At 40.6% G+C, this 11,641-nt stretch overlaps 2 protein-coding genes across 4 annotated transcripts in view; one reads left to right on the top strand and one right to left on the bottom strand.

Moving 5' to 3' along the window:
* Positions 1 to 11,641, bottom strand: part of cadps2 (Ca++-dependent secretion activator 2) — a 633,342-nt gene that overhangs the window by 303,761 nt on the left and 317,940 nt on the right. The window lies entirely within an intron of this gene.
* Positions 4,020 to 11,641, top strand: part of LOC126407744 (bile acid-CoA:amino acid N-acyltransferase-like) — a 27,840-nt gene continuing 20,218 nt past the window's right edge. For both annotated transcript variants that reach the window (XM_050072928.1, XM_050072930.1), the window contains exons 1-4: positions 4,020 to 4,244; positions 5,694 to 5,793; positions 5,884 to 6,074; positions 10,530 to 10,699. In XM_050072928.1, coding sequence (XP_049928885.1) covers positions 4,049 to 4,244; positions 5,694 to 5,793; positions 5,884 to 6,074; positions 10,530 to 10,699 — 657 coding nt within the window. In that variant the 5' untranslated portion in view covers positions 4,020 to 4,048. The remainder of the gene's footprint in view (positions 4,245 to 5,693; positions 5,794 to 5,883; positions 6,075 to 10,529; positions 10,700 to 11,641) is intronic.

Here is an 11,641-nt window from a genome sequence, read left to right as displayed (position 1 = left end):
AAATCCAAAGAGTCAGCACAAAACATATTACAATCATGGAGATCCGATTTGCAAGAAAATCTAACAGAGGAAGAATGGGCCAGAGCTTTTTTAACAGCTCAAACTCAAACGGTGAATACAAACTCTAAATTACTACAATACAAATGGATAAGCAGACAGTATATAACCTCAAGTAAGCTGCACCTTTTTAACCCAAATATCCCAGATACTTGCATTAAATGTAAGCAACAAAAAGGTTATTTATTCCATTGCATGTGGGAATGCCCTCTGATACTCTCTTTTTGGAAAAAAGTATTGAACCTGGCCAGTCGAATCATTGAAAAAAAAGTACCTCTCAAACCAAAGTTATGTTTACTGAATATCTACCCGGACAACTTTGTGCCCTCCAAAAATGAAAAATCCTTACTCAATATTTGTTTTCTGGAAGCTAAAAGATGTATAGCCTGTTCATGGAAAAGGGATAAACCTTGTACTACTTCGCAATGGTTAACAGGGATATCTTTCTACTTGGCTTTAGAAAAGATAAGCTACACCTCGAAAAATAAGCTTGACAAGTTTTGGAAAATCTGGAAGGTTTTTTGTAATTTCCTTGAGAAAAATGTTATTGAAGTAGATGGCTGGAATGATGAGCTGAACTAAAGATTTATCTATCTTTTCATTTTAGCTTGATTTAGTATACATATTTAGACTTTTACATACATGTACTGTACATGTATCTGTGTGTGTATATATATATTAATAGACATATGCATCTATTTTATTTACTTATTTTTCATTTATTTATCTTTCTACCACCATGATTCTTACACATGCAATGATATTTTGTTTTGTGGTTAAAAGTGTACTTATTTATTTATTTATTTATTTATTTATTTATTTTTCTCCAGTTATTTATTTATTAATTTTATTTTCATCATTATTATTGTTGCTGTTTTCTTGTATGTGCCTTCTTGTTCTATGTTGTTCACCGTTTGTAAATTAACAAAATGTGCAATAAACATATGTTTAAAACAAAAAAAAAAAAAAAAAAAAAAGAAATTGACTACTTACAATATCTGTATTGAGGGCCCGCAGTGATTATTCCTACAACTCCTCTATCTGTGTGTTCACTGTGAACATTGTTCATCTGTTGGAACATTTACCTGGCTCTATGTTTGCTTTGTAGTAATATGAGTAAAACTTTTTACCATTCCTCTAAAATTCCCCTGAAGCACCCATCGAAGGCATACTTAAAATTGAAAGCTGCTCTTGAACCACTTGGAGTAAACGCACATACAGGTTCTTCTCGTATCACTAAGGTTTTTCCCCAGCAGTCAGAAACCCTGTAGGGAGGGCGGTTGTTTTTACTGTGTGAAGCCCTTTGTGCTGCATTCTGTTTGTATGAAAAGTGCTATATAAATTGATTGATGAAGAGTAATCTTCAGCATATTCTAACAACTAACATTAAGTTCAGTTATTTCACATGAATGATGTAGAATGTACAGATCTGACAATAAAAATGTCCTGAAAGCTTCTAGTTGGCAGCACACAGACTATATAGTAACATATTGATGACGTTATATGAAACATTAAATATATTTAAATTACATCTTCATGTTAACCACATTTCATCCACCAGTGCATTATGACATTGGAGAAATACTTTACACACTGACCAATCTTCTCTCTTTTAACATATAGCTGAACATAATATAAACATATTGATCAATTATAAAATAATTATAAATAATTCAAATAATAATAATACATTAATATAATATAATAACCTAAAAATAATGATGATGTTATGTGATGTAAAATCATTTTTCGTTATTATTATAACTACTATAACTCATTCACAGTTTTTGTTGATGTATCTTGATGTAAAATATTTTTTCACAACACATATTACAACAGTTCTACCTTACTAGTGTCAGATTACTGTTAAAATGTAGCTCAGGGCCTGAACCTATAGGGCTTTGATTTTAATCCATAAAATCTTCAAATCAATCATTAACCTCGATGGTGTAATTTAGTCCTAACAGTTAACTAGGTTTGGCAGCAGCAGGTTTGATTGGCTGCAGGCAGGAGAGGTTTTTGACTTCATCTCTAAACACTGAGATGAGAATAGCCTCAAAACCACTGCTAGGTCAGGAGAAACACCGCCAACCCCACACCTGATTGACTGAAAATCTAATGACAGCTAACACATCTGTCAGGGAGCTGACAGAGCTGTTGCCAGGCATCCTCTCCACACATCCAAGTGATATGGGGATTATAATGCGTGCTGGGTCTTCTGACAAGTATGTTTCTGGGAACCTCAAATAAACCAGGGACAGAAGAACGTGGTGTTCTTGGAGGCAAATGATTAACAAGAGAGTTGGCAATGTAGCTCGGTCCCAACCCATTAAGGGCTTTGTATTCAAGGAGGAGGAGGGTCCCAACCCATTAAGGGCTTTGTATTCAAGGAGGAGGAGCTTAAAATCAATTCTCAATCAAGTCTCAGACACATGATCTCAGAGACTGCTGTAAAATGTCTAAACCAGTTTAACACAGTCAGAAAGACTGAGCAACTTTACAAGACAAATGATAAAGACTTCAGTCAATCATCAAATTCTGCGCTTAGGTCTAAAAGGACAATAATCAAGACCTTATTTTCATCAGAATTTAGTCTGAGGTCGCTGATTAGAGCCAGTTGTCCTTATGCGAAGGACAACTGGCTCTGAAATTCTGAAGAGAGACTTTGGCCTGCTGCTGGAGAAACCGAGTAACTGTCAGTCACAACATGTATTCATTTCAGGTCCCATTCCAACTCTAGGTAGAGGAATGGAATGTTTTAGCAGACTCCTTAGCTTGAATACATGGTTGGCATCGGCGTGCCACACCCATGGGATAAAGGTTATTGTTGGTTATTATTATATGACTTGATGCAGATTGCTGGGTGCCAGCCTCAGTCATGCACTTGGGTTGCCATACCCAAACAAGAATGCAGAGATGAGCAAGACAGACAAGGCACACAGATACAGACAGACAGCCTGAAAAACAACAGGGGTAAACATTGACAGTGTTTCAGTATCTGATACCTATATTTGCCCATCACTGTGATGCCAAACTAAACTCAACAAAGACCAAAGGTGAAATCCTGCTTCAAAAGAAATTTCTAGATGCCAAGGCTGACTCAGAGTTCTCTAATATAATGGGATCATTTGACCCATACAGCTGTGGCTCCTCTGTAGATGACAGGGTTAAAAATGTCAGCAATACCCCGTCATCTGCTTTAGATACTGTTGCTCCACTAAAGGTTAAAAAGAGGGTGACTAACAAAAGCTCCCCATGGTTAAACAATAACAGTGTTAATGAGAATCTGTCAAGCAGCTGAAGGAAAATGGAGGAAAACTAAGACCACAGTTCACTGTAATATATACAAAGAGGTCATGACACAGCTTTTGTCAATGACGCCCCAAATCTATGGAACACACAACCTATACTGTAGATATCAGGGAAGCAAGTTTCCAAATATTTTAAAAAGAAAGCTAAAAACAGATCTGGTAACTTTAGCCTTTAACTCGCTCTGACTTCCTGATACAGGTCTGAAACTCTTTTTACACCCCACGCTGCTGCAACACTTTTAAAATCTCACTTGGTTTAAAGATGTATAGTTTTACAATTCCATGGTTTTATGATGTCATTTTTTTATTACTTTTATGATTTTAAGGTTTATGGTTTTGCTTTGATTAGTGGGTGGCAGATTCTGGGGCAGCTGTGGGCCGTACCCAGCACAGACAATACCCGCAGTGAGGTGTAATGGTGATTCATTATGTGATCTATTGCCCCATGAGTATCATCTGTTTGATCGAATTCAGTTGAAGAACTCGTCACTGTGTTTGAGTGAGCAAGAGAGAACAATGATTGAGTGCAAACTTGACAAACTCAAAATGTCTTTAGGAACCGTTTATAGATTCTGGTCAGTTCATACATCTGTCCAAACAAACATTTTACCCTCACTCCTCACTCCTAACTCTTTCACTGCAGCAAGTGACTCTCGATTTATGTTTGTGCTCAGTTCAGGATGGATGTGAAACAGCGTTGTGTGAGGCTGTCAGTAAAGCCATCCAGAGGACTCGTGGATGAAAAGTTCATCATCGTGGTCCAGAATGTCTTTCCTGGTTCCTACCTTACCATCCACGCCCTCCACCAGAGTGAGGATGGAAACAGCTGGGAGGCGTTCGCTCACTACACCGCTAACGCCACTGGGACTGTGAACGGTATATAGTTCAATATCTAGTCTTGGAAAAAAAAACAGATTATTGAATTAATTGATTGAGAGTTGACTGTAAAACTTTTGAAAAGTTTGTGGGATAGGTTTGTAGGCATTCAAAAAAGCAATTTATAAATGTCCCTGGTTTTGGTAAATTTGGTAAATGTGTTAAAAGAATGGTAAATTTATTTGAGTATTTTACAGGCTTCTTTGTTTGAAATTTAAAAATAATAAATTATGTAGCATAAAATGTCGATCTGAATGGTGAACCTGAACCTCAATCACCAAATCCATTAACTACAAAAAGTTTGGAGGAAGATGATCAGTTTTGTAATTTAACATGTCGAGAAAAGCAAAATAAGCCACTTTTACACCACAGGAACTTTTATCAATTACCCAGGATTTTGAGAAACTCCACTGAAATTACCCCGGTAAAAAACTTTCCCTCAACCCCAAACTGAAAAAAGTACCTAGTAGGGGGGTAGGACTTTCAGATTACCCGGAATTCTTGAGGGGCGTGGCTGTGTGCCGAAGAACACTGATTGGTGGAACACACACTTGCAGTGCTCCGCACTTCCTGGCACAGGCAGCCGGTGCAAACTTAATTTCATTTCTACATGCTTCACTTCGTGTGTGTTTTGATTAAGGATGGGTACCGAAACCCAGTACTGAATTAGCCCTGGGGCTAAATTATCAAAGGCCGTAGTATTGATTAGCGCCAACGGTATTGGTTCTCCTCTGCGCTCTGTGTTGCACACACATCCACACACATCCACAGATACACAGACACGACACGGTAACTGGGGAACAGCCGAGTGGCCCCGGTGGAAATGAAGTGAAGATAACTCAAAAATGACTCGAGCTGACGGCAGCTACACTGATTACTGTAAGTGACATAAAACCTTAATGAGTAAGAAGCCAATACTTTATCAATACATGTGTTCAGCAGCATGAACATTTAAACACAAAGACAGCGATATTCAATATGCTCAGTCCACAGTCTCTCATCCACCGTTACTAATGTGATGTCTTACACAAGGACAGCACACTAGTTCAGCTGATAGTGAATTGTTCCTAATAAGCTCAAATGACAGCTGTCTGTACGTAGACTAACTTAGTTTGACACTTATCTTAAAATACTTTTAAACTTAGCTGCTGGCTGAGACGAACAGCCCCAACTCTCGACACCAGCATGTAACCAGCTAAGCTGGGGGAGCCAAATACAGGGCACATGCCGAATCATTTCCGTCATCACGCTAATTTGAATACATTTTCTGGAACTTTGAGGTACGGTGGAAACCATGCAGATTACCAGGAATTCTTTTACCCAGGTAAATAAATTCCTGGTAATAAAAGTTCCTGGAAATGTTGGTGGAAAAGGGGCTATTGATTCAAATTGGTCATTTGAGTTTAAAAAAATCAAATAGTTGTTTATAGCTATTCTTTTATTTTACAGTATCAGAGGATCCCAGTCTGGGCGGGACATATTTGGGGGTTGAACCTATGGGTCTACTGTGGAGCCTCAGACCAGTTCCAGGCAGCAAACCTGGGCTCAGGTAGGCCAACAAGGGTAGAGCTGTTCAGATGATACCAATCAATATCGACACAAATATCAATATCAAAAACTTTTTCCTATCATACCTTAGGCTGAGGAAGATCAACGTCCAGACTCCCATGGAGGTCACAATCTCTTTGTACCAGGGTCACCAGACTGAAGGCTTCCTGGACCAGGTGCCTCTTGCCAGTGTTGTGGTGGAGCGTTGGTACATGGCGCCTGGTGTCCACCGTATCCCGATCACAGATTACGGACTCAGTGCTGTCCTCCTCCTGCCCCCAGGTAGGACCAGAGGAGAGTCTGGAGGTAGGTGACCTGTGGGTAAAGCCCAGGTCTACAGACTCTTTTAAGGCTCCTACAAATTCAATTAATAATTTGTCCTGTTGTGTGGGGTCAGTGTGGAGTTGGTGCATTGAGGTCGAGGTGGTTAAAGGGTGTTTAAACGTCCCATGTCACCACTTAAGATGCAGGTTCAGATATCATCTCATAAAAGTTGTCAGCATTAACATCTTTATATTTAGCCATGACTACATCCTCCTTGACCTTGACCTCCTTAAGTCCTAAAAACATTGGTGACCAAAGGTACATCAAAACTGGACAGACCGGTACTGTAGGAATAACTAAATGAAAAAAACGTTGAAATAGAAATATTCAAAATATTTCTAGTTGAATTTAGTCCAGGAGTTCTACTAACATACACTATCAGTGTAAGTACAATTCACCTAAATTAAACCAGCACAGATGATGATTCCCAAAGTGAACACAACTCACCCTGAGGAGAACATGAATCAGGTACTAAATTTCATGGCAATCCATCCAATAATTTTACCAAAAACCAAAAATGTCAGCATGCTGGTGCTGCAAGAGGAAAGACCAGAGGATCACCAAAGTCATTAGGATTCATCCTCTGAGGACCAGTGTTAATTTTTTCAACTAAAACTTAAACGAAAACATTTCGTTGACGACCCTTTTTTCCGTGACTAATTTGTGACGAGAATGTAAATTTAATAAGTACTGACAACAAAAACTAAAACGAAATCTCTGTTCATTATGAACTGACGAGTAAAAACGTGACGAAAAAGATGACGCTGGTCGGCCGGACAATCTGGATTACAACCATCCTCAATGCCTTGATTGTTTTCCTTTTTAACCAATTAATTATCTTAACTCAAATTCAAACTCTCAGTCTATCTTTCTGATTGAATGACCTCCCCCCGCGCGGTGGCGGTGCACGTCCAGTTTTGCCACATAGACGCCTTGGCTCCACAGCGGGAAGCCGGCGACTGCGACTTGTCAAGTGGGAAGAAAAAGAAGAGAAGATTTATTGACACACTTCTATTACCTTCCAGCCGAACAAAAGACTGACTGTATCGTTCCCAACGAGGATGGAGAGCCTTGTGGATTCAAGTTTAGTGGAAAAAACACGACGAATTTAAAAACCCTTGTAAGAAAATACTAAATTAAAATGGGCATAACAGTTAAGCTGTTATGATCTTCTTTTGATGTCTTAAGAGGATTGGAGCTTTATTCTTGCAGGTTGTGAGTACAAATATACAGAAAAAAAAACAAGAACCTGTGAAGGACATGATTATGTATTGCACTTTTTCTAACAAGCCTTAGACATTCATTTTATTATACAAGAGTAATATGGTACATTCTTAGTTTAAATGACTAAACACACAGTTAAAGGTAAGCTTACAATGGAGTTTTTACTACCATGACAAACATCCTTTTGGAAAATCTATTACAGTTTAACAAAACTGTCAAATTACATCAACAGACTAAAATGAGACTAAAACTAAAACTGATTCCACTGACTAAATTTTAACTAAAACAAAACAAAACTAAAAGACTAAAATGTGACTTTAACTAAATCCAGTCTTTGGTGAGTGACTAAGACTAAAATGAAATTAAAAATTCTTGTCAAAATTAACACTGCTGAGGACCATGTGTTACGGGAACCACGCGAGACCCAGGTGCAAGCAACACACACACAGTACGAGTATAAATAAGTAATATTTATTTACAAGAAAAGTTAACAAATTGTACCCAGGATAGCTGGGGTGAAACAAGAAGGAAACAAGGGTACCACCTAGGGGTCAAGGGGAACGCAGATCTGGTAATAGAACTCAAAGATACTTCTACACGAAACTGGCTACACTATACTTTACTTGACTAAAAACCTGACTAGGAACTATGGGAACTAGAAGTAATGAACAAGATAACCTAGGAACTATGGAAGCTAAGACTGAACGGAATGAGGGACTTAACTGAGGGCAGAGGGGAGACAGGAGACAGGAGCTGGCAGCGTGGTGGAGCAGGCGGCGGAAGCTGTGGCTGGAGGTGGAAAACCAGGCAGGCGTGGAGTATGGCGAGAGGCGAGGAGATGATCCGGAGGAGACGTTTGCAGGTAAGGCAGGACAGGAATGAGCACTGAAGCGAGGAATGTTTGTCGGTTTACGGACTGGCGACGAGTAGTGGGCTTCTGTCTCCTCATAAACGCTGCAGCAGAGTGAGTTGATTGGAGCGCTGCCGCCGGTGTGCGGCAGCCTGATTGCAGATTCACCACACCTGTGCCGCCGCCGCCTGCACTCTGCCTGGGAGAGAGAGAGAGAGGAAGAGCGAGAGGGAGAGAGAAGGTGCAGAGAGGGAGAAAAAAGGCTGCGCTACACAGCACCAGAGGTGCCGGGCACAACACCATGAATATTTGTACCAAATGTCACGGCAATCCATCTTACAGTTGTGAGATATTTCAGGCTGAACCAAATACCCACGGATCAACATCATCCATTGAGCAATGCTGCCAGCATGGCTAATAAAAATAATTGTATCCATGCTGGGTTGGGTAAGTTTACCCTTGGTCCCTCTGCCCATTGACATATTACTGTAGAAGCCACATTGGCTGTGTCAGAAGGTTTCAGTGATACGTCAACGTTACTCACCATATTGGAGAGGGCAAGACTTGCCCATAAATAGTTTTTTGCCTTTGACCATATTGGAGAGGGCAAGACTTGCCCATAAATAGTTTTTTGCCTTTGCACCAGCATAGCCGTGGCCTGAGGCAATATGTTTTCAAGTTGTCTGTCCATACTTCTGTACGTCCCATTCTTGTGAATGCGTTATCTGAAGAACACCTTGAGGGCATTTCTTCAAATTTGACACAAATGTTCACTTGGACTCGAAGGCTTTTACTGTGAAACATTTGCAGAAACTTGTGGAGAATTCAGTGACTTGCACAGTTTGCATGCTACTACCATCTGGTGGCGCTTTTTTACGTTACTGCAGTAACATTTCAGCTGGGACATCAACAGCTATAGTGACAGGACAAGAATGATGCAACGACATCATGCATATCGGAAAGACGATCAGGGATGATTGGTGTGGACCATCGTGTAGTCTGTCATGCCTGTCGGCCAAGTCACAGTAAGATTTTATGACTCCACAATCGCCTAATTTGACATAGTGACTGTTTGAACAGACAAAAATGTTGTGTAGTCTGAACCCGGCATAACTCACTCCTCTAGCGTCCAGGAGTGATTCTATCCAAACTAGCGAGATTCTAGTTTACCAAGACAAAACGTTTTTTTCTACTACATGCAGATCGTAAACCTTCAAATATAAAAACAGCCCACTGAAATTGGCTGAGGAATATAAATGTTAATCTGCTTTTTATCCAGAATTAAAGCTGCTCTCCTGTTTAAATGCAGTTGTTCACAGGCAAGTCTTGACCTCTCTAACATGGTGGCGACATTGACGTACAATCAAGCAGCCAATGAGGCATCTATGTTTTTGTATCTAAGCCTCTACCTACCTACCTCTACTTAAATCCCTGAACCTCCAAATCAAAACTGCTAACCCAGTAGGTGAGTCTAAACTGCTATAGCCCTTTTTATTCAGAGATCACGCCATAGAGACACTATGAAGTCCCTTCCTTACGCAGCCTCTGCATTTTTACACAGAACCAAGCAATGGCGGCATCATGCTGCTCCAGTGTGTGATTTTAGACAGCATGCTGACATCACAGAATCAAAAGAGGCATGACGGGTGTGACATGTAACACAACAGCATCTGCCTCTAAGTGTGACACATAACATATGCATCAGCAGCGCTTTCTAAACTATAACATTGGTATAACATGATATTAACAGTCATTTACCATCACTGTTATAAGGCAGCCGATCTCGTCCTCTGCTCGGAGTTGAAGGAGCTCCTGGACCTCATTGCTTTGTTTTTGTGGACGTTTTCTGCCACCGTTCTTCTTCTTTGAGTTAGCTGCTAACTGATATCAGCTACTTTTTAAATCTCCAGCGGTGGGTTGCACACACACATGTCATCAAAACGTCATACCCGTGCTGCTCATGATCCCGTCCAGCCAGTTGTCATGTCTCTACAGACATTGTTTCTGCGCCATTACTACCTCCGATGCCGAATTAAATACAAAACAACTTAGTCCCGCCATTTTGTAATCGTACCTTTAATACAGAATGGCGAGGCGGGGTAACGGTGTGGCATTCCCGCCTTGAGGAGGTACTGCCTCCAACCCACAATGTGTAAAAGCACTGTAATGATCTTAAAGAGCATGTCCTGCAGTGAGCGGGTCCTGGGATTAATGACTCTGTCTCTCATCAATCTGCAAACATGTGCCAAAAAGCTCCTTACACCCTGAAGGTTAGAGAGCAGAGCACGCACAAATCAGAATGTCAACTGAATCTTTTTGGTATTTCAATTACTCTGAAGGACCAGGACCTTTCCCTGGCGTCCTGGAGTTGTGGGGGGGTGGAGGGAAGTTGGTGGAGTACCGTGCAGCGCTGCTGGCCTCCCACGGCTTTGCATCCCTGGCCCTCGACTACCTGACACCTAAAATCACCATGGAAACAGGGAAGATGGTGGACAAGGAGTACTTTGAGGTAAACCCAAGTCCAGTTCACTCTTGTCTTAGTTGTGGTTTGGTCTCCACCAAATCTTGAGCTGCCAGATGTTCCATTTTCTTTCCCAGCTTGTTGCTAACCTCAAAACTGAGGGATATGTTTTATTTTAACTCTGGAATGTCATTCAGTGAAAACAAATTAAAGTTGGCACTTTGACTCCTATTAAAATATTTTGGTGTGTATTAACGAGTGTATTTACAGCTTCTCAAAGAAAACCATCTGGCTGAGTAACTGTCTTAAAATGTAGCACAATGTAACATGTTCCCATTAGGATAGAGAACAAAAGCAAATCTTGAACGCCTTGACCTTAATTCAGTAAGAAATCTCTAACGATTTGATTCAATAAAATGTGATCAAGACCAGCCCCTGTCCTCGGAGCTATGTTTTAGTGTTGTCATGATACCAAAATTATGACTTTGATATGACCTGCCTAAATAGCTCGATAACAACACTGCAAAGATACCACGGCAAAAATCTAAAACGTTAGTTAATTCCTTTTACATTTTTTGCGCAGCCAACATGGGAAATAGGATCAAATTGTTGAATTGAACCAGTATAAATATTACTTATACTTATATAGAAATGTGTCAAAACTATACAGTACTTGGTTGCAACGTAATATTTTCGAGGTCTCCTCCCGGTTGGACACGCCCGAAACACCTCCCAAGGGAGGTGTCCAGAAGGCATCCTTACCAGATGCCCGAACCACCTCAACTGGCTCCTCTCGATGTGGAGGAACAGCGGCTCTACTCTGAGTCCCTCCCAGATGTCCGAGCTCCTCACCCTATCCCTAAGGCTGAGCCCAGCCACCCTGCGGAGGAAACTCATTTCGGCCGCTTGTACTCGCAATCTCATTCTTTCGGTCACTACCCAGAGCTCGTGACCATAGGTGAGGGTTGGAACGTAGATCGACCGGTAAAT

This window comes from Epinephelus moara, chromosome 20 (genome assembly GCF_006386435.1).
Source record: "Epinephelus moara isolate mb chromosome 20, YSFRI_EMoa_1.0, whole genome shotgun sequence".
NCBI lineage: Eukaryota > Metazoa > Chordata > Actinopteri > Perciformes > Serranidae > Epinephelus > Epinephelus moara.
Note: the sequence above shows the minus strand (reverse complement) of the source record. Positions and strands in the feature narration are given on the sequence as shown.